Consider the following 23,857-nt stretch of genomic DNA (forward strand, 5'->3'; position numbering starts at 1 on the left):
AGTGCCATTAAAATTCTGAAAGGTAGATAAAGAAAAGCCAAATCGCTGGGGTTAAAGAAGGGGTTATTCATTATTCCCCTTGAGTGGTTCCTTTATGAGGATATCGTGACCAGCATTAGTCCAGGAAGTTGGACTATAGAGGTACAGAGAGGATGGGCGAAATGGCCTTTTCTTTGGTCCTAATATTCTTCTGGCTTGCCCAGGTTTAAATTAAGTCAGCAATTCCTTTTTTTCCCAAAGGAAGTATGAGGTGAATTTCCTTGGCGCTTCTCCCGCTGCATAATAACTTTGGCGGAAAGCCCGTAAACGGGGCTTCTGTCAAACTTACAGCGGTGAAACGGGAGAAGCCTCGCGAATATTCGGCCCTACGTTTTTTGATTCTGTCTCAGGCAGTTTACAATTCCTCAGCTGCAAACCATTACCACTGATGTCAGATCTGGGCAGAGCTTCTTACACTCCTAGTAAAAGCTTGTTTTCTGATAAGCTATTCATCCTCTACACCTTCAGCCTCCAACCTCTCTCTTCATCACAACCCTTTTGTCTTTCTTTGCTTTATCGATACTACGCTCTTCTGAACTTCCCTCTCTTGTTCCTCTAACTCTTCAAATGCTCCACCCTACGCACTCTTCCTCCTCCCTGCGTCCTCATTGTGTTGAAATCAAGACTCATCCCATCATCTTCTACTCTAACTCATTGCTTCCCAGGACCTCAAAACTGTGGAATCCTTTACCTCCCTCAGTGTTCCCTCCCCACAACCTATAGGCTTTTAAAACCCAATCTTGCCATCACAAAACTATTGTCCACTCTCCTACATTTCTCAACCTTGGTGTTGTCCTGAACAATGGGCCTTAGCTCTTCACCGTGGGTTTTTTAATTAAAAATCCAAAGGCCTACGTTGAACTCTCTTTTGTTTTGTGAATCGACTGGGGCTCCAGCATACGGTGTACTGCCCCCTTAAATAGAGGTTAGGCTCCTGATATTCGCTCAGGCCTTTGTCGTTCCTGGTTCAGGCTGAGCCGTCAGTGAGTGCATGGGAAACGGGAGGCGGACTCACCTCTGACGTTGCTGTTGTTCCCCGGTGAGGGGCTTTGCCTCCATCTGCCGACTCGTCCCAGAAAAAAAAACAATGCGGAGAAACTAACCATCTCGGAAAATTGGGAGGGTGAAGCAGTCTCCTAGCACATTGTAACCCAGTGCATTGGCACATCAGACTGTTGCTCAATCAACGATATGATCAGACTTTAGCTCCTGCGACTTATACACCAGATAACATGGGCTTAACCATTTACTAAATGTTCATAGTCAGATCAGACTTTGAATGGACACAAGTGCCTGGAAACTTGTGGAGTGGAAATTTTGACTAAAATTAGTAAAACAAAAGATGTTGGACATAGGTCCGAAAAAATTTACGTTCCTAGCGGATACTGGGATCTGACAGTCAAAAGGTTTGAGGCCACAGTCAAACTCTTGGATCAGTGGCTCGGGGCTGAATCAGATGATGCTGGCTTGGAATCATGCAGTGGAATCCTAACCCTTCATCTCCAGTGAGAATTCTCTATTCAGGCTCCAGAGCAAAGGGAGCAACACTCTACAGGCGTCAATTCTTAGATGACTCAGAGACTGGTTTGCATGAGGTACTTGTAAGGGGAAGATTTGCCCTGGTCATTAATTTTAGTGAGGTCGTAAAGGTATTCCAAAAGAAGGTGTTTATGATTTTGCGAGAAAGAACGATCAGAGGAAACCTTCCCACGGTGTTTTCGATGTTGCAACTAGGGGAAATCTCCCCTTGTGGTTTATTGACATGATTTAATGGGGATATAATGATGATAAATTGGATTTTTCTGTCATGGGCAATGCTTCCTTCTGGAGTTCATTCTTAGTGACACTGTTCGGCAGCTCCCAGTGCTACTAATTATAGCTTTTGATGGAAGCGATTATATAGTTGACAAGTTCTGACATCTCTTGGAGATGGATTAATATTAAGCCTTTCTAGCGATGTTTTTTGGAGGGGAGGGGGATCTCATGCTAATGAGAGATTCTTCCTGGTAAGCATGAGGGGAACCCACAGAGATCGGCATATGAGATGTGAAAAGGCAACCCTGGAGTATTGCTTCAAGGTGTGGCATGAAAGTAGGGCAAGAGATGGGGGAGCAGATTCAAACTGGTGAAAAGTTAATTTAGGACCCACGTCTGGAAGTTCTTCACACAAAGAGTGATCAATGCTTGGAATGGACTTGAGGGCAGGGGATGTAAAAGCTTGGGGTTATTTAAAAGAGAGTTGGATGCTGTGATGGGGTTTTTCTGGCGTGCTGTTTGGCCTTCTCCATCTGTACTTATCTTGTGATAAAACAGATGTTAAAACGTATGCACCGTACAGTGAGACGCTTGAACTTTGAAGTCACAAGAGGCAGCTCTCGCTCTGCTGATTAGTGTATTCGCTAGTGCAGAAATGAGTCTTGCAGATCAGGGACGATCAGTCCCCGGTCCGCGCTGAGTTTGCTGACCTCAAGATGGGTGCGACAATTCAGAGAGTTAGAGAGGGGAGGGGAAAGGAAGAATGGGGGTAAAATTCAACTTTGGGGGGGAGCGCAAAATGGGGCAGTAGTGGATTGGCCACTCGTTATACACACTGCCCGACTGCCCTTTCCATTGACCCACCGAAGTTGAATTTTACCCCTCGTGAAAGCCCCTCACAACTAATGAAAAAAAAATATTCAGCCAGGGGGGTTGCTACACCCGATTCCTCTACAGTGACCCATGCCTAGCACTTGAATAGCACTGGCATTCACTCCCTGGGCTCACACATGGAGAAAGAATGGTCTGTTGGGTGTGCTAATGCAGAGCAACTAACACCCATTTTCCAGCAAGAGTCATCATCTTCAGGAGAAGAGGAAGGAAAATTGATGGGGGTGAGTGGAGAACAAGGTGCAACTCGGGCTGAGGTTCTTTAATTTATTTGTTCTCGAGATGTGGGTGACACTGGCAAGGCAACATTTATTGCCCATCCCTAGTCGCCCTGAGGGCAGCGAGAGTCAACCGGCTAGAGCCACATATAGGCCTGACCGGGTAGGAGTGGCAGGTTCCCGACCCTGTTGATTCTTTACAACAATCTGGTAGCTTTCGTGATCATTTTTACCTGGTGCCAGGCCACACATTAATCTAGTACGAATGCATAAAAACCTGATTTAATTTACACCACTTTTTCAACCTTCCAGCTAAAAAAAAGGCTACAGCCTCGGCAAAGGCAACCCAACTCACGGCTTGTATTAGAAGTGCCCGGGCTCTGAGACTTAACTGGATCTCCAATGCTCCAAGGTATACTCTCTCATCATTAACCCCAGTGTCGAACTCCAACCGGGTAATAGTGGAGGGTTTATAACATGATGAAGTAATGAGGACTGACTAAGGCGTCCCGGTGAATATTTCGGTTGCAAGCTATGTTCAAAATTTATTCAGCACTTGTTCTCAATGCAAAGTTGATGCGACTTAAAAGAGAGATGAACATTTTCAGGATTGCAACACTTATTATTGAAATATAAAGTGGACGCACATCAAACAATGGGTAAACGACACATTACCATGGATACGCACTACAAACAGATAGGACATTAAAACCCCTCAGCTCTTAAAGGGGCCACGCTGCCCCGAAGGACTGTAACCCCTGCACGTGCTGAGATATTTATGCAACTGACAAACGAGATTCACAAAGTTCGAGCAACGTTAAGAGAAAAAACATTTCCCCACATGGCAGTAGATTAGTAGAATAAACTCTTAGAATAACTGATGCAAAGTCAATTGGCACCTTTAAAACTGGATCAATATGGTTGAGAAGGGAGATTGAAACTGTGGAGGTACTTCACAATGCAGCTTGATTTTTTTTCCAAGGTTGGTCAGGGAAGGAGATCAGTATTCCTCTTTAGTAAATGATCAACAGATGGGTGGGGGGAAGTTGTGATAGAATAATCAGACCTGGGCTCTGGATGGCATGCCATTGATGGGCTGAATGGCTTTTTCTCACTCTGCATTTTCTGATGATGTGCCCCTCAAAGGTACAAAAAGAAATGACTGCCCAGCAACAGAGCTTGCCCTCCTCTGTAATGCCAGATCCTCTCTGGGGGTTAAATGGTTTATAGTGTAAGCAGTGGCAGAGCCAGTGGTGGTGGTGGGGTGGGGGGGCATCATGACCCCTCCCCCCCAATCATTCTGAGGTCGGTCGACACGGCTTTGGAGAAACGCCTCCATTTCGCTTCCAAGGAACCTCCGTCACCCGTCTTGGGCCTCCAGGTTCCCCGCTCAGCCTTTGGACCAGGTAAGTGTGCATTCCCCAGCTCGGTCCCCCTTCCTGACAAGTCGGCCGAATCTCGAGTTCGACCCCCGCCACCCCCACCTCCCCCAAATTGGGCCAAACCTAACTCCGCGACTGTGTCCGTGCACCACAGATGTGGACGGGTGATAACGGTGACGGACACGAACAAAGTGTCACCCTGATGTGGAAGCCAAGAGTCGTTCAACGCAAAGTGGATTAGCTGTGCTGCAGGATCAGATAGTCCGAATTAGTCCAATGTTCTGATCTGTATCGGAATAAATTGCTGGATGTCCATGTCCCGATTGTCTCCTCTTGACCCCCTACTCAAGACTTTTTCTGGGACGTGGTTTCATGGGGACCCTCTGGAATTTCATCCAAATGGTCATTCTTCATTTGTCAGCTGCTTACACACTGAGGGGTTTAGTTTGCTCTGGTAACACACTGTAACTGTGTTCATAGAAAATTCCTTGGTACACTACTTTTGTCGTTAACTCATTAATTTTAAGCGGGTTAACAATGGAGTTAAAATAGTGCAGTGAGGAGTTTTACACCGGTGCATTAACCAGTGTGGGACCAGAGGAAACTTTAAAAAAAATTCGTTCATGGGATGTGGACGTTGCTGGCGAGGCCGGCATTTATTGCCCATCCCTAATTGCCCTTGAGAAGGTGGTGGTGAGCCGCCTTCTTGAACCGCTGCAGTCCGTGTGGTGAAGGTTCTCCCACGGTGCTGTTGGGAAGGGAGTTCCAGGATTTTGACCCAGCGACGATGAAGGAACGGCCGATATATTTCCAAGTCGGGATGGTGTGTGACTTGGAGGGGAACGTGCAGGTGGTGTTGTTCCCATGTGCCTGCTGCCGGTGGTAACCGCCCCCCCTTGGCGTCAATGGGCTATTGGACTTTGGAGGGCATCACAACCGAACCAATACTGTCCTCACCCGGCATGCGGACGTTGCAGCAGGGGTCACTGGATTGTGATCAGGAGTGGGGGCCCTGGCTGAATGACCCCCTCCCCCTCCTTTAACCAGGGGTACTCGGGGCAACTGCTGGAGCAATACTGGCCTCGCTGACAGAGATCAGCACAGGCTGATTTTTCTCCTCCCTAGCCCAGAGATGCAGACAATGAGCGTAGGGCCCTTCACGTGGACCAGAGATTGGGCCTTGGTCTTCCTGCTCTACCTGCCTCAGCGCCATACGGGGCGATAGAATGGCCTCCCCTAAGGCGTGATCCAATTGTAAGCCCGCCTTCGCTCCCATTATTATTTATTAAAGGCCTAGTAAGGTTCGAGGAAAAGGCTGAAAGTTGCATCATTTTAGACCCCCTCATACCACGTGAGATACACTTCATGTTAAACATCATAGAGGGCAGTGTGCAGCTGGAGGGGTGAATAAAAGGGTTTCTTACCTCTCTTTGGCTTTCCTTTACCTCTTCGGTCACCCCAGCACTAATTAGGCAGTTCTGTGAGCCGAGATTTCAGAGCAGCCCTTCGCCCCCTCCGCCCGCCCCTCCCCCCACTTCCTCCCGTCCACCCCCCCGCCCCTCCCCACTTGACCTCGATCACAGAGCCCGTGATCCGGCCAACGTCACCCAAACAAATATCACACCCGTCCCTTTGGAGTCACCCGATCATACCAGAGCGGGCAAAAACAAACAAGATAAACGGTTGTTGTAACTCACCTCCGCAGGCTGGGGGGAGAGAGAGAGAAATAATTAGCGAATGTTGCCTCAGAGATTTTTCCAATTAGCTGGAATTAACACAAGAGACAAGAAGCAATGCTTTTCACGTAGATGAACTGATCAATATATATATATACTTTTTACAATGACAACTCATTTTCCCCCGCCCTCCATTTTCTCCACCTTTCTCTCCCCGCCTCTCCTGAAGGTGCTGACTTGCTGCTGGGGGGGGGGGGGGGGGGGGGGTCGGTCCAGTCCCACAGGCACGGACGGCATCCTCCGACTGCCTCGCTCAAGTGACAGCAGAGCGTCGGCGGGCTATCCCACCAAGGGGTGCACCAGAGCCAAGCCCAACTGTGTCGTCACCCCATGTGCGTACACGTGCACAATTTCCAGCGGGAGGGGAGGGGAGGGGAGCGGGGGGGGTGGGGGGGGGGAGATCACTGGATAGAGATCAGGAGCAGGAACCCTGATTTGCCCCCCTCTCTTCCCCCCCATTAACCCGGGGTACTCAGGGCAATTGATGGAGCCACATTTGTTCAGCTGGCTGAATTCAGCACAGATCAAGGATTGAATTTGGGGCCTACTCAGTGCTTCACCCGGCAGCACCTTTACCAACTACTTTGTAAAGAAGCAAGGACAGCATTTTTTGAATCGGTCCTCTTCCCCTCCCCACATTTCTCTCTTTCCCCTCCTCCCCTGAAGCCGTCAATCCCCAACCCCCCCCCCCCCCCACCCCCCCCCCCCAACCCCCTCACTGGAGTGCACCTCCCTTGTGTGTCGGTCGCCCTCACTATCCAGCAGTAAGCCTCGGCGGTGAGTGCTGGTGGCAGGCTGTTGGGCGGTGGAGGGCATCGCAGCAAAGCCGCCGCCCTGTCCTGGTTGAGCCTGATGTCCGCACGCTTCGCGCTCCCGGTGGGGCGGGGGGGGGGGAGGAAGAGGGGACGGGGGGGGGTCACTGTACACTGGCTGGGAGTGGAAAACCTGAGACACTGTGACCAATTGGGTCAATCCCTACTGTCAGCCTTGCCTGGGATCAGCCCACTCCGCCGGCCTCGTTGGGCGATTGCCTTTGAAAACCCAAGCTTGGCGTCACCTAATCGTGACTCTTTTTCAATCTTGGTGGCGTTTGGCACCATGGGCTAAGGTTTCTCCACATTTAAAAAAATATATTTTGCGAAGGGGAGGGGAGAAGGCTGTGCTGTTATCATCTCTGAGAAGGCAAAGGTTAATTTTTATAATCCAATTTATATAACAAGCACCTTGCCAACTGAATCATTCACTGCAGGTGTACTTTCTAATGTGAAAGGATTCGGTCCCGTTTAGCGCGACAGATGTCTGACTCCCTAAGTGGAGTTTGCAGCCTGTACATCAGTCTCTCAGGCCTGCGGTTTGCGCTTTAACTGAAAAGGGGAGACACTCACCACAGTGCTCGTTCATCTCCTGCCGCACGTAGGCACGGATCTGATCCTCCTGTCGGGAAGAGCAAGGAAGCAAAGAGGACGGGATTAATGCTGCTGCTCGCTGGACCGTCACGGGCCGACTCTCCTTCCGGCCGACGTACACCGGGGGTCTGTAGTCACCCGCTAATCAGGCCAATTACCGCAGATAAGTTCTGCCTTCGGTCTGCGGGTTTCCTGGGCGCCGCTGTTTGAAATTAAATCTGGAGCAAAATGGCCCTCATCCACACCACCAGAATTTCATTTTTAAGCAGTTTTCTTAAATTCGGCGATGTTACATCAAGACTACAGCACAGAAAAAGGCCTTTCAGCCCATCCGGGTGTTGCTATGCTGGTGTTTATGCTCCACACAAGCCTTCCCCGCTCTCTACTCCAACTCATGTTTAACTCAGGTGGCAGTCAGGAATTACCTTTTAGATACAATTCACTTCAGACAAGCATTATTTCTGATCCAGGTTCAACTATATTAACAACAGCTTGCTTTTATATATATATATGTGTGCTTAAGGTGGATGTAAAAGATCCCAGAGAGGGCATACGGGGCCTCGGTTTAACGTCTCATCCGAAATACAGCAGCTCCAACAGTGCAGCACTCCCTCAGTACTGCGCTGGGTGTGTCAGCCTGGATTGCGTGCTCAAGTCTCTGGAGTGGGACTTGAACCCATGACCTTCTGTCTCAGAGGCGAGAGTGCTGCCCACTGACTGCCTCGCTAGGCCAGTGAAGAGTCACCCAGGTAGTGTGGGACTGGAGTCACCTGTAAGACAGGAGGGACGGCAAAATCCCTTCCCTGAAGGACATTAGTGAACCAATTGGGTTTATTGTCACAATAACTAGCCATGGTGGTAGCTCAACCCACTGGAATGCTAGTCCAGCACCATGTCCACACCATCGTACTCATATATTGTCAAAGGCCATTTCTTCAGGCAAAAATCCATTCCCGTCCTCTGCTAAGTAATGGCTGTCGTAGTGAAGACGTCACAACAGAGATACTTAACGGGAAAGACAAAGAAAACCTGGAATGATATAGCCTACTGATAACTCATTTTGACCCAAAAAATTGGAATCATCCAGGTAATTGAATTGAGCGACTGCACCAAAATAGCACAGTAATACGTGCACCCTGTGATTCGAATTAAGGGACTTTGAATTAACAGTAGTTGGCCGGAACTTTCAGATACACTGGGGCAGCAGGTCAAGAAGGCACACATTTGGGTTGTGAGTGGCACGTTTAGGATTGACCCAACAAAGTAGTTCTTTACACAGAGGTTGATCAACAGCTGGAATGGGTGGCCAGGAAGGACGGGTGAAGCTGGGTTCCACGTTTAAGACACTGCATAGGCCCGGTATTCTGGAAGGATTTGATCAATTGGGCCGAAGAATCTCGTGATCCTTTTGAAGACAAAGTGTAAAAACAACTTGCTCAAACGCTTAAACAGACCTTAGCACACTCGTAAATCACTCGTGACCTTGCTCATGTTTAGTTGGATGACGTGGTTTGTCTTTTAGCTATGTTTGGGGTTGGAGTACAAGAGTAAGGAAGTCTTACTACAATTGTACAGGGCTTTAGTGAGACCTCACCTGGAATATTGCATATAGTTTTTGTCTCCTTATCTAAGGAAGGATATACTTGCCTTGGAGGTGGCACAACAAAGGTTCACTAGATTGATTCCTGGGATGAGAGGGTTGTCCTATGAGGAGAAGTTGAGTAGAATGGGCCTACACTCTCTGGAGTTTAAAAGAATGAGAGGTGATCTCATTGAAACATATATGATTATGAGGGGGTTTGACAGGGTAGATGCTGAGAGATTGTTTCTCCTGGCTAGAGAGTCTAGAACTAGGGGGCATAGTTGCAGGATAAGGGATCAGCCATTCAAGACTAAGATGAGGAGGAATTTCTTCACTCAGAGGGTCGTGAATCTTTGGAATTCTCTACCCTGGAGGGCTGTGGATGCAGAGTTGTTGAGTATATTCAAGGCTAAGATGGATAGATTTTTGGACTCTAGGGGAATCAAGGGATATGGGGATCGGGTGGGAAAGTGGAGTTGAGGTTGAAGCTCAGCCATGATCTGATTGAATGGTGGAGCAGGCTCGAGGGGTTGTATGGCCTACTCCTGCTCCTATTTCTTATGTTCTTATCTTTGTTATAATAAGCCAAAATGGCGGGTGGACCTGGGCGACTCACACCACAGCACCACCAGTGGTGGGAGGTCCAAGCAGCAGGTATTACAGTATTACCTACTGAAAGTAACAGAAGCAGGCATTACTATTACAATTAAACATTACCACTAGACATTACCAGTGTCAGAATAGCGTTACTAAATCGTAACAAGAAATAGGCCCGACAAAGAGGAAGTCTCCAGAATTTTAGAGATCAATGTAGATTTATATCAGGTTTACTGCAGTGTGACAGAGCAATGAGGCTCGGTTATTAAGATATTACGATGACACAATCACAGTTCCAACTAAAAAGTCACGTACCGTCATTCCTGGATTTCCCTGGTCTCCCTTTGGACCATCAAGACCCATCTCACCCTTAACCACAGAAAACAAAATGAATGGTTATTCCCGCCAATACAGTTCAACGACAGCCAGTGACATAAACAGGTTCAACACAGCAACTATTACATCAATATAACACCAATGTCAACTTAGATACTTAAAGCAAAACAAAGTTTCTACGGAATGTAACCTAACATTGGTGAGATTTGTACTCAAGGGGGTAAATTTTAACCCCCAAGAATGGGTGGGTTGGGGGTGGGTGGGAGGTTAAAATAACAAGTGGGCATGTTGCAGTGGGACCGCATCCCGGCTCCATCTCCCCCTCTGGGTTTAACCCAGGCAGGTTTGGATGTGTGCACAGCAGACGCCAGGAAGTCCCGCCCCCACTTAAAGCCGGCGGGCCGATACTTAGAACGGCAATGTACCTCATTGAGATACTTAATATTTTGTGTATTGGAACATTAAAATGAATTTAGCCATACCCGTTTGGGTTTCATAAGAACATAAGAAATAGGAGCAGGAGTAGGCCACACGACCCCTCGAACCTGCTCCACCATTCAATCAGATCACGGCTGATCTTCAACCTCAACTCCACTTTCCTGCCCGACCCCCATTTCCCTTGATTCCCCTAGAGTCCAAAAATCTATCTATCTCAGCCTTGAATATACTCAATGACTCAGCATCCACAGCCCCCTGGGATAGAGAATTCCAAAGATTCACAACCCTCTCAGTGAAGAAATTCCTCCTCATCTCAGTCTTAAATGGCTGACCCCTTATCCTGCGACTATGCCCCCTAGTTCTAGACTTTCCAGTCAAGGGTAACAGCCTCTCAGCATCTACCCTGTCAAGCCCCCTCAGAATCTTATATGTTTCAATGAGATCACCTCTCATTCTTCTAAATGCCAGAGAGTATAGGCCCATTCTACTCAATCTTTCCTCATAGGACAACCCTCTCATCCCAGGAATCAATCTAGTGAACCTTTGTTGCACCACCTCCAAGGCAAGTATATCCTTCCTTAGATAAGGAAGCCAAAACTGTGCACACTACTCCAGGTGAGGTCTCACCAAAGCCCTGTACAATTGTAGTAAAACTTCCTTACTCTTGTACACCAACCCCCTTGCAATAAAGGCCAACATGCCATTTGCCTTCCTAATAGCTTGCTGAACATGCAAGCTAACTTTTTGTGTTTCTTGTACGAAGACATCTAAATCTCTCAAGACACCAACATTTAATAGTTTCTCATCATTTAAAAAATATCCTGTTTTTCTATTCCTCCTACCAAAGTGAATAACCTCACATTTCCCCACATTATACTCCATCTGCCACCTTCTTGCCCACTCACTTAACCTGTCTATATCCCTTTGCAGACTCTGTGTCCTCCTCACAGCTTACTTTCCCACCTAACCTTGTATCGTCAGCAAACTTGGATACATTACACTCGTTCCTTCATCTAAGCATTAATATAGTTTGTAAATAGCTGAGGCCCAAGCACCGATCCTTGCGACACCCCACTAATTACAGCCTGCCAACCTCAGAATGACCTGTTTATCCCTGTTTTCAGACCGTTAACCAATCCTCTATCCATGCTAATATATTACCCTCTCTTTCCCATCGCTTCTGATTCACGTCAGGTGAAAGCAGGCGGATAAGTGCCGGATCCATGAGGTGAGTTTTTTTTAATTCATTCTTGGGATGTGGGCGTCGCTGGCAAGGCCAGCATTTACTGCCCATCCCTAATTGCCCTTGAGAAGGTGGTGGTGAGCCGCCTTCTTGAACCGCTGCAGTCCGTGTGGTGAAGGTTCTCCCACAGTGCTGTTAGGAAGGGAGTTTCAGGATTTTGATCCAGCAACGATAAAGGAACGGCGATATATTTCCAAGTCGGGATGGTGTGTGACTTGGAGGGGAACGTGCAGGTGGTGTTGTTCCCATGCGCCTGCTGCCCTTGTCCTTCTAGGCGGTAGAGGTCGCGGGTTTGGGAGGTGCTGTCAAAGAAGCCTTGGCGAGTTGCTGCAGTGCTTCCTGTGGATGGTACACACTGCAGCCACAGTGCGCCGGTGGTGAAGGGGGTGAATGTTTAGGGTGGTGGATGGGCTGCCAATCAAACGGGCTGCTTTGTCCTGGATGGTGTCGAGCTTCTTGAATGTTGTTGGAGCTGCACTCATCCAGGCAAGTGGAGAGTATTCCATCACACTCCTGACTTGTGGAAAATCTTTGGGGAGTCAGGAGTTGAGTCACTCTCCGCAGAATACCCAAACTCTGACCTGCTCTTGTAGCCACAGCATTTATGTGTAGCTTCTGGTCAATGGTGACCCCCAGGATGTTGATGTGGGATTTGGCGATGGTAATGCCATTGAATGTCAAGGGGAGGTTAGACTCTCTCTTGTTGGAGATGGTCATTGCCTGGCACTTGTCTAGCACGAAAGTGACTTGCCAATTATCATAAAATCATAGAAAGTTACGGCACAGAAGGAGGCCATTTGGCCCATCGTGTCCGCGCTGGCCGATAAAGAGCTATCCAGCTTAATCCCACTTTCCAGCACTTGTCCGTAGCCCTGTAGGTTACGGCACTTCAAGTGTACATCCAAGTACTTTTAAAATAAGGGTTTCTGCCTCCTACCACCCTCTCAGGCAGTGAGTTCCAGACCCCCAACACCCTCTGGGTGAAAAAAATTCTCCTCAGTTCCCCTCTAATCCTTCTACCAGTTACTTTAAATCTACATCCCCTGGTCACTGACCCTTCTGCTAAGTGAAATAGGTCCTCCCTATCCACTCTATCTAGTCCCGTCATAATTTTGTACACCTCAATTAAATCTCCCCTCAGCCTCCTTTGTTTCAAAGAAAACAACCCCAGCCTATCCAATCTTTCCTCAGAGCTAAAATTCTCCAGTCCTGACAACATCCTCATAAATCTTTTCTGTACCCTCTCTAATGCAATTATATCTTTCCTGTAATGTGGTGACCAGAACTGTACGCAGTACTCAAGCTGTGGCCTAACTAGTGTTTTATACAGTTCTAGCATAACCACCCTGCTCTTATATTCTATGCCTTGGCTAATAAAGGAAAGTATCCCGTGTGCCTTCTTAACCACCTTATCTACCTGTCCTGCTACCTTCAGGGATCTGTGGACATGCACTCCAAGGTCCCTCACTTCCTCTACACCTCTCAGTATCCTCCCATTTATTGTTTACTCCCTTGCCTTGTTTGCCCTCCCCAAATGCATTACCTCACACTTCTCTGGATTGAATTCCATTTGTCACTTTTCTGCCCACCTGACCAGTCCATTGATATCTTCCTGCAGTCTACAGCTTTCCTCCTCACTATCAACCACACGGCCAATTTTTGTATCATCTGCAAACTTCTTGATCAAGCCCCCTACATTTAAGTCTTGTAAACAATTTTACAACACCAAGTTATAGTCCAGCAATTTTATTTTAAATTCACAAGCTTTCGGAGGCTTCCTCCTTTGTCAGGTGAACGATGTGAAAATGAAATCCTCGAAATGAAATCGAATTTATAATTCACAGAACAATGCTTGGTGAGTACAGACAGTTTTTTCAACTGCCCGTTGCCAAGGCAATCAGTGTGCAGACAGTGTACATTTAAGTCCAAATCATTAATATGTAACACAAAAGCCCAGCCTTATCAGCCCAAGCCTGGATGTTGTCCAGGTCTTGCTGCATGCAGGCACGGACTGCTTCATTATCTGAGGGGTTGCGAATGGAACTGAACACTGTGCAATCATCAGCGAACATCTTCACTTCTGACCTTATGATGGAGGGAAGGTCATGATTTATTGCCTTTATTGAACGGCTTGTGGGCCTGGAGGAACAGGAGTGCTTCATCCAGGCCCAACAAGCTCACCTGGCAGACAGGACCCCGCAATCGGCCAACCCCGCTCCCCTCGACGGCGGACCCTCTTGCTACCATCCACCCCCCTCCCCCCGGATCTCCATTGCTGGCTGGACCCCCCGATGTCGTCGCTAGCTGATCGCTCTCCCTCCCGCACCCCCCTCTCTGATTCACGGCTCCTTTCACTCCCGACAGGCAGCTAGACTGTCAATCTGGCTGCCTGGCGCATGGGAAACCCGGATGCTTAAATACTCACCTTCAACTGAGTAGCGATAGCAGATTGCGATGCACTCAATCCGCTTCCGGGTTCCCCACGCGCATATCTGCGGATGGGTGGGGTACCCCACTCGGAGTGAAAGTTATCCCCAAGGTGTGGGATAGTCCTTTGCGGGACGGCAAGCATTTTCCACCCTGTATTACAATCAAGTAATGTCATAGAATCACGGACTCCTACTGCACAGAATGAGGCTGTTCGGCCCATTGTGCCTGTGCCGGCTCTTTGAAAGAGCTGTCCAATTAGTTCCATTTCCCTGCTCTTTCCCCCTATAGTCCTGCAAATTTTTCCCTTTCCAAGTATATATCCAACGGAGAAGCCAGGATTCATCTGTGCTCACACCTACCGAAAGGCTGTCTTCCACCTTCGACTACCAAATGCAAGGCAGAACCATACTTAGAAGAAGGCTAGCTTCTCCGTCAGACTGCACGTGAGAGGGGCTAGATTTATTTACTGCAATAGGATTGAGACTTTCTGTTTCGGTTCACCCTTAGTGCATCTGAAAGTAGGGTCATTCAAATATGAATATGAAGATGCACTATATAACTCCAAATGGTATCGCTATCATGAGGCCGCCCGTCTCTCTCCAGGCTAGACTAGGATTGAGCGAATGTTACCGACTATCCCGTTCACCATACTGCCAAGGATCCGATAAACACAGGACACTGATGTCCAGCCTCCAGATCACCTGGATTTCATGACCAAGGGTGGGGAGGGGCTGCCTTAGGGTTGCCAACTCTGGTTGGCATATTCCTGGAGGTTTCATCACATGATGTCCCACCTCCCACCGCCCCGCCCCCACACTCCTGCCATTGGTCAAGCCAATACATCCATCTTGGCGACGCACCGCCTTCCCACAGCCAATTGGAAACTGAACAAACTCTTCATGACTCGATTGGATGATTCTTGACTGCCAGTCAAACAGCCTTATTTTCCCCAACTCCTATAACTAATAAACAAAAGTTTAAGAAACTGAAAAAAACACAATTTTTTTTTTAATGCCCCCAATGATTTTTCTCCCGGGTTTTTGCTCACAGCAGTGTTCTGGAGATTGATCTTCAATTCTTGGAGACTCCAGGGCAATCTTGGAGGGTTGACGACACTACTGCAAGTCTGATTAAAGTTTAAACTTCTGTGGGGGGGGGGGGGTGGGAGGGGTGGTGGTGGTGGGGCGTAAAAGCAGGGGAGTGGGACTAATTGGATAGCTCTTTCAAAGAGCCGGCATAGGCACGGTGGGCTGAATGGCCTCCTTCTGTGCTGTATGATTCTATGATTACCAATAGCAAGCTAGGTTATAGCGTACACAGGTAGGACTCAACACGGAGCCTTTGCAGAAGTCTTAGCCAACTCTGAACCAGTGCCCAATGCAGTTCCAGGCTTCTGGCCCTGAAAGTACAAATTTCGTCACTCTGAGATAAATATGAGCTTATTCTACCGAGTCGAGCAGAACGTCACCTTTGGTCAAACATCGGAAGGTCCAAACTTGCTTTGGCTCCGATTTCTGGCCTGAATCTGGAAGTGTTACCATCCTGTCAGTAGCACAAAGCCATTATATGTCCACTAATGGATTCAATCTGGGCTCCGTTCAAATTCACCCTAGCAGTCCAGTTTTAAGAGCTGAGGAGAACTCAATCCGAAGAGGAGGAATGAATTCGAGGGACAGGAAGCCCTGGGATTTACAGCCATCTGATTAGACAGACAGGGGCCCGATACCATGCCACCGAGAACCAGATGTTTGACAGTAAGCACTGGGTTACACGGTGTGTGAAATAACCACTCAGTCCAGTGCACTGGGACATTCAGAGTGCTTGCTCCCCATGTGGTGTAATACCTCATTGTTCTGACACTTACTGGATCTCCTCTCTCTCCCGAGAGTCCTGGGATACCTCTGGGACCTGGGACACTCTCGCCAGGCGGACCTCTTTCACCCTGGAGTCAAACGGAAACAGTGACACTGTTAAATTTAACATCCAACCTCCATTTTCTGGAGCGCAATTGTTCAAACACACCTGCAACAAGCAATGGAGAAAATCTCAGAACCACCGAGGGTGGACGAAATGAAGCTGAGCGTCTACCAGGCACGGTTTGTTTTAGATGGTGAGGCTAAACTAAACAACACAAGGTGGTTTTCCCCAAAGGCCTCCAGTCTCCAAAGCAAGGCTGGTTTGATTTAATGAAAACTGGATGGTGGGTAATGAAGGGAAAGATTGCTTTGAGGTGAATGGGCTATGGGGAGAGACTGTGCTAGTTAACTCCTCCCAGTTTGGGCTATGGGGAGAGACTGTGCTAGTTAACTCCTCCCAGTTTGGGCCATGGGGAGAGACTGTGCTAGATAACTGCCCGCAGTCTGGGCTATGGGGAGAGACTGTGCTAGATAACTCCCCGCAGTCTGGGCTATGGGGAGAGACTGTGCTAGATAACTGCCCGCAGTCTGGGCTATGAGGAGAGACTGTGCTAGATAACGTCCCGCAGTCTGGGCTATGGGGAGAGACTGTGCTAGATAACTCCCCGCAGTCTGGGCTATGAGGAGAGACTGTGCTAGATAACTCCCCGCAGTCTGGGCTATGGGGAGAGACTGTGCTAGATAACTCCCCGCAGTCTGGGCTATGGGGAGAGACTGTGCTAGATAACTCCCTGCAGTCTGGGCTATGAGGAGAGACTGTGCTAGATAACTCCCCGCAGTCTGGGCTATGCGGAGAGACTGTGCTAGATAACTCCCTGCAGTCTGGGCTATGAGGAGAGACTGTGCTAGATAACTCCCCGCAGTCTGGGCTATGGGGAGAGACTGTGCTAGATAACTCCCCGCAGTCTGGGCTATGGGGAGAGACTGTGCTAGATAACTCCCCGCAGTCTGGGCTATGGGGAGAGACTGTGCTAGATAACTCCCCGCAGTCTGGGCTATGAGGAGAGAATGTGCTAGATAACTCCCTGCAGTCTGGGCTATGAGGAGAGACTGTGCTAGATAACTCCCCGCAGTCTGGGCTATGGGGAGAGACTGTGCTAGATAACTCCCCGCAGTCTGGGCTATGGGGAGAGACTGTGCTAGATAACTCCCCGCAGTCTGGGCTATGGGGAGAGACTGTGCTAGATAACGTCCCGCAGTCTGGGCTATGGGGAGAGACTGTGCTAGATAACTCCCCGCAGTCTGGGCTATGGGGAGAGACTGTGCTAGATAACTCCCCGCAGTCTGTGAGAAAAGATTTGCACCATTCAGGTCTCCGAGTCTGTGGCACGTGCAATGAAAACAATCTGAGCAATTTAGAAGAAATTGCAGAAAAGCAAAAAAATTAACTCATCTGTAACTTTAACAGAGAATCAAGAACTGCAGGCATTGTGAAGTACTTGATCTGTGCTCTGATCTTTTAATTGACCGTCGCATCCTTAATTCAACCGAACAGGAGGGACAGTCATCCAATATTGCTTAATTCTTACGTGCTGGAGGTTGTTGGTTTTTATTGTGATAGCATCAAGAAATCAAAAGGCAACAGGAAGAGAAGTCTGATAAAGGAACGATAAAATCTTCTTACATGTACAGCGCAAGAAACAATTAATTACCTTTTGACCCTGAAGTCCTTCAGATCCTCTGGGGCCCGACGGGCCCACAGGTCCAGGAGGACCAGAGATTCCATCAGTTCCTCTGAGGCCTGGGGGACCAGCGAGACCAGGAAAGCCCTGAAAACAGAAAGACAAGCGACAGTAAGCCTGGCTTCAACTTAGGGTTGCCAACCCTCCAGGATTGACCTGGAGTCTCCAGGAATTGAAGATTAATTTCCAGGATACCTCTGCGTGCAAAACCCAGGGAGAAAAATCACTGGGTCATTGTTTTTTTTTTCTCTCCATTTTCTTTGAACAATTTCGCTTATTAGTTATAAAAATATTGGAGATGGGGAAAGAAAGGGCTGTTTGACTGAGAGTCAAGAATTGTCCAATCGGGTAACGAAGAGTCTGTTCGCTTTCCCACTTGGCTGTGGGAAGGCGGGGCGTGGGGGAGGATGGACGTGTTGGGTGACCAATGACGGCAGAGTGGGGGGCGGGGCGGTCGGAGGTCACCTCCAGGAATGCATCCAACCAGAGTTGGCAACCCTACTTCAACTGTAAACTTACATCAGTGGATCCTGAGTAATTGGTAACTGGGCGAAATCATTTTTTATTTGAAATGAAAAAATGGGAGCCTGCCTGCTCTTCCCCGTAACTAACTTGCGATCCCAGAAATCGCTGCGGGTTCTGGTTTTGTTGGCGGGTCGTTAATTACAGAGTAAGACAGGCATTGCCCAATTCTCATTAATGGAAGAATTGGCTCCCTCTGTGTGATGAGCACTGACAGTTCCGAACTCAGCTACAAGGCAATGGGGCTGGGTTTTTACACGCTCAATCAGGCTGCTTTCCCAGGGTGAGAACATCAAGAGGAAGACGAACTCTAATCGTCAGATTCTGAATGGGATCTTCAATTCCGGACTCTTCATTTTCTTAAATGAAGTCGAACTTCAGATACTGTCTTTCTTAGCATCTGTCACTGGCAGGGGTCGCCAACTCTGGTTGGACGTATTCCTGGAGGTTTCGTCACATGACCTCCCACCGCCAACTACCCCGCCCCCACACTCCCGCCATTGGTCGCCCGACACGTCTGTCCTAGCAAATGCCCCGCCTTCCCAAAGCCGATTGGAAAGCAAACAGTCCCTTAATCACTCGACTGGATGATTCTTGACTGTCAGTCAAACAGCCTTTTCATCCGGTCTCCAGTACTTTTATCACTAATAAACAAAAGAACACGAAAAAAATTCACACACAATTCTTTTTAATGTCCCTATGATTTTTCTCCCGGGTTTCTGCTCACAGCAGTGTCCTGGAGGCTAATCCCTAATTCCTGGAGACTCCCGGGCCTTCCTGGAGGGTTGCCGACCCCTTGTCACCGGAGTTAAACAGAACGGAGCACAGGTGTGTTCAAATCCAGAGCTGATCAAAACTGGGGCAAAATCTGTGGGGGATGGGGGGGGCAAAGCGCATGATTTAAACAGTAGATTTGAATCATATCGGTTCAGATTCAAGACGATTCTGGCTGCAAATCATGGTCGTGTTTACTAAAAAACAAAATTACAGGAGCTATTATTTTTCTTTTAAAACACCTCGGCCTAGAATTACGAGCGGGCCCATTTTTCAATCCCCGTGCCTGAAAGGATAGGTCCAAGGGGCACCCAATATTGGAAATTGGGAAGTGGCAATGGAGCCGGTAAAATGGTGACACCCAGCGGTTGCCAACCCTCCAGGATTGAACTGGTGTCTCCAGGAATTCAAGATTAATCTCCAGGGAACTAGTACAAAATTGTGTTCTTATATGAATTTAGATTTGAGGTTAGGATCAGATCAGCCATGATCTTATTAAATGGCGGAGCAGGCTCGAAGGGCCGATTGGCCTACTCCTGCTCCTATTTCTTATGTTCTTAAAATCACAGGGGCATTGAAGAAAATCTATTTTTTCTCCATTTTCTTTGAACGCATGTGTTTTTTAGTTATGAAAATATTGGAGATGGTGGGGGGGGTTGGAGGAGGGAGGTCATGTGATGCAACCTCCAGGAATATGTCCAACCAGAGTTGGCAACCCTAGCTCCAGAGAGAAATCAGCCCCACGGTCTGAGACCAGGAGCTGCAGTATGACTGCACATTAAGATTACATTAGTGGGCAATCATCAGATGAATATAAGTTGATGGGATGTCCCATTTCGGTCGTTAGACGCCAATTATACCATCGGCTTCCACTGATTCAACATGTAGAATTGAATTAGGAAATGTCCTGTCGGAGAACCTGAAAAAATTGGGCTTCACAACCTTCATTTTTAGACAAATGGAGCATGGAGGTTTGATCAGTTTAATGTTATATCTTCTTCAGAAATTTAACGTAACTTTCACTGACCAGGGAAATCCAATTCCTTCATTCCATTTCTGAAGCTACTCTCTGTAAGAGGTGTCGGCCGTGACTCAGTGGGTAGCCCTCTCGCCTCTGAAGGTCATGGGTTCAAGTCCCACTCCAGAGACTTGAGCACATAATCCAGGCTGACTCTCCCGGGGGGAGCACTGAGGGAGTGCTGCACTGTCAGTGGTGCCAGTGTCAAAGTCATGATTTCAATTTTATCTCAATACTAGTTTGGCAGTCGACACATGGGTCCGTACTCTGCGTCAGTAACTGTAACTCACCCGTTCTCCCTTCTCTCCTCGTTCTCCTTTCTGTCCCTGGAGACCATCGAACCCTCGGTCACCCTGTATTATAGACAAGAGCAGATCAACGCTGAGAGCTACACAGAGGTCAAGTGTCTGGAGTGCCTTTAACCCGTTGGCGCTATTCTACAAAGATCTGCCACTGGTTTCATACCTTGGGTCCAATGAGCCCTTCTTTCCCAGTTATACCTGGGGAGCCGGGAGCACCAGATTCACCCTGAAAGACAAAACATAGGAATAAATACGGAATATCGGAACTCAGTAACACTGATATTCCTGATTTTTTCATTCTCTAGAAAAATGAAAGCTGAGGCGTGACCTGATAGAGGTCTTTAAGATAATGATAGGGTTTGATAGGGCAGGTGTAGAGAAAATGTTTCCACTTGCGGGGGAGTCCAAATCTAGAGGTCATAAATATAAAATAGTCGCTAATAAATCCAATAGGGAATTCAGGAGAAACTTCTTTACCCAAAGAGTGATTGGAATGCGGAACTCGCTACCACAAGGAGTAGTTGAGGCAAATAGCATAGATGCATTTATGGGGAAGCTAGATAAACACAACGGGGAGAAAGGAATAGAAGGTCATGCTTATAGGGTTAAATGAAGGAGGGTGGGAGGAAGCTCGTGTGGAGAATTAATGCCGGCGTAGATTAGTTGGGCCAAATGGCCTGCTTCTGTGTTGTAGTTTCAATGTAACTCGAGGTAGTGCTTAACCCAACTGAACATTCTGTCATGTGTGCACCAAGGCAGGGAACGTTAGTGAGCTATTCCACCACAGGGTCATCACAGCAGTCCCCTCAGCTGACGTTTACTATAATTGTACAGGGCTTTGGTGAGACCTCACCTGGAATACTGTGTACAGTTTTTGTCTCCTTATCTAAGGAAGGATATACTTGCCTTGGAGGCGGTGCAACAAAGGTTCACTAGATTAATTTCTGGGATGAGAGGGTTGTCCTATGAGGAGAGGTTGAGTAGAATGGGCCTATACTCTCTGGAGTTTAGAAGAATGAGAGGTGATCTCTTTGAAACATATAATATTCTAAGGGGGCTTGACAGGGTAGATGCTGAGAGATTGTTTCCCCTGGCTGGAGAGTCTAGAACTAGGAGGCATAGTCTCAGGGTAAGGGGTCGGACATTTAAGACTAAGATGAGGAGGAATTTCTTCACTGAGGGTTGTGAATCTTTGGAATACTCTACCCCAGGGGACTGTGGATGCTCAGTCGTTGAGTATATTCAAGGCCGAGATAGATAGATTTTTGGACTCTAGGGGAATCAAGGGATATGGGGATCGGGCGGGAAAGTGGAGTTGGGGTCGAAGATCAGCTGTGATCTTATTGAATGGTGGAGCAGGCTCGAGGGGCCGAATGGCCGACTCCTGCTCCTATTTCTTATGTTCTTATGTATGCATTTTCCAGCAGCGGTCACTGGACAGTAATCTCACCTCGGAGTCAGGAGGTTGAGGGTTCGAGTCCCACTCCAGAGGCTTGAGCACATAATAGAACCATAGAAAAGATACAGCACAGAAGGGGGCCATTCGGCCCATCGTGTCCGCTCCGGCTCGAAGAACAACCAGGTGCCCGTTCTCATCCCACCTTCCAGCACCCGGTCCGTAGCCCTGCAGCTTACAGCAGGTCCAAGTACTTTTTAAAAAGAGTTGAGGGTCCCTGCCTCTACCACCAATTCGGGCAGCGAATTCCATACACCCACCACCCTCTGGGTAAAAAAGTTTTTCCTCATGTCCCCTCTAATCCTTCCGCCAATCAGCATAAAACTATGTCCTCTAGTTCTTGAACTCTCCGCTAGGGGAAACAGGTACTTCCTGTCTACTCTATCTGGGCCCATTTTATGCTATCAGCCAAGATTAAAATGTCCCTCTGTGTCTTTACACTGAGGTCTGGAAGTTTTAATCAGCTTCATAATACTTGCTGTGGTTTGGTGGTGACTAAATGGAACAATGATCGGATCTGCCCCAATATTCGTGTTGGACGCTCAGTACTGACTGTGAGCTGATTTGAACACTGGTTCCATGTTTTCCTACCTGATCTCCCTTTCTGCCAGGGAATCCAAGTCTCCCAGGAAGGCCAGGGTCACCCTGCACAAACAAACGCACAAGGCAAGAAAACAAGAAAACACAGAATAAACACAGGTTCACGGGAGACAAGACTTAGATTTGCTTTAAATTATTGAAGGACTGGATGCAGTGGCGATTGAACATTGACATGAGGACATGCCCGTAAAATAGGAAGAAAAGAACAGGAGCGGGCCATTAGGCCTATGAAGCCTGCTCCGTTAATTCTTGTTAGCCACGGCAGCTTCATCTCTTGCTATAAATCCCTGAGTGCCTTTGCTTTCCGAGTGAAACTCGGGTGATGGTCAGGAAGCATTTCTTCACGCACAGGGGAGTGGGAATCTGGAACGCTCTCCCTCAAAAAGCTGTTGAGGCTGGGGGGGTCAATTGAAAATTTCAAAACTGAGATTGATCGATTTTTGTTAGGCGAGGGTATCAAGGGATATGGAGCTAAGGCGGGTAGATGGACTTTGAGGTGCAGATCAGCCCTGATCTAATTGAATGGCGGAACAGGCTCGATGGACTGAATGGCCTCCTCCTGTTCCTGTGTTCCTAAAGCAACTAAAACAGCTCACGTTGCCCTCCGTAATGGTTGGAATGAAAATGAACCACACAGTCCAGGTGCCGAAGATGAAAATTCACCTTGCACCAGACCTGTGCCAGGGCAGCCGGTTCCAAACCTTGGGCTTCCCTGTGGCCGGCTGCAGGCCCAACGTAAAACTACCAGGGCTCGCTAAAGGCTGCTGCTGGGAAGAATCATCCTCCTCTTGCCGCAGAGGGGCAACGAATCTCGCTGGAATGATTTTGTGTCTTTTTGTCAGATTTCGCGGCCCCGATATTTACTGGTGGGGGGTGGGGGGAAGCACGGTAGCCCGGGGAAAACTCGGCAAGGCCAGGAACGTGGAGGTCCTGCCGAATTTAAAGGCAGGACTTGGTTATGATTTTTTTCTTCCGTTTCCCAGGAAAACCAGCAGCAGGAGGCCGCAGCCGGGGACCCTTGTGGACGGTCCCCGGTAATCGGGAGGGAGGGAGCCAGAGGTCGTGGGGGGGTTTAATATTGAGGCCCATCTCTCTGTGATCGTCACTGTTATTGCCATTTCATGATGTATCGTTTCTTCCCCCTTTATTACTCTGCTTTGGTGGGTTTAAAATTTGCTTCATGTAAATAAAAATTAAAATCTAGAAATTACTGTCTGTGACATTAGTTTAGCGCGTTAATGTGAAACTACTTGACCATTTTATTGGAGTCATTAACCAGTTCACACTCCAATATTCCACCTCCTCATTTCTAGCTTAAATTACTTTCATTTTTTTTGAACTGGGAAGAAATAAAACCAAACTAATAAAACAGCTCGCCTCTTACCTTACTTCCTTTCACTCCATCTTGACCACAGGCGCCTTTCACCCCTCTCTCTCCCTGCAAAACAAACCAAAGGTTGTACGATTCATGTATACAGGCCCTTCATGTATACCGGCCCTTCAAGTATACCGGCCCTTCAAGTATACCGGCCCT

General features: G+C 48.0%; 1 protein-coding gene across 1 annotated transcript in view; it reads right to left on the reverse strand.

The window, feature by feature from the left end:
• Positions 1-4,178: 4,178 nt before the first annotated feature.
• LOC137334354 (collagen alpha-1(VII) chain-like) overlaps positions 4,179-23,857 on the reverse strand; it is a 299,572-nt gene continuing 279,893 nt past the window's right edge. The window contains exons 111-119 of the mRNA XM_067999062.1: positions 23,708-23,761; positions 22,315-22,368; positions 20,431-20,493; positions 20,256-20,318; positions 17,622-17,738; positions 15,918-15,995; positions 9,922-9,975; positions 7,407-7,455; positions 4,179-4,531 (exon numbers count right to left, since the gene is read on the reverse strand). Of these exons, the coding sequence (XP_067855163.1) occupies positions 4,179-4,531; positions 7,407-7,455; positions 9,922-9,975; positions 15,918-15,995; positions 17,622-17,738; positions 20,256-20,318; positions 20,431-20,493; positions 22,315-22,368; positions 23,708-23,761 (885 nt within the window). The remainder of the gene's footprint in view (positions 4,532-7,406; positions 7,456-9,921; positions 9,976-15,917; positions 15,996-17,621; positions 17,739-20,255; positions 20,319-20,430; positions 20,494-22,314; positions 22,369-23,707; positions 23,762-23,857) is intronic.

This window comes from Heptranchias perlo, chromosome 17 (genome assembly GCF_035084215.1).
Source record: "Heptranchias perlo isolate sHepPer1 chromosome 17, sHepPer1.hap1, whole genome shotgun sequence".
Lineage (NCBI taxonomy): Eukaryota > Metazoa > Chordata > Chondrichthyes > Hexanchiformes > Hexanchidae > Heptranchias > Heptranchias perlo.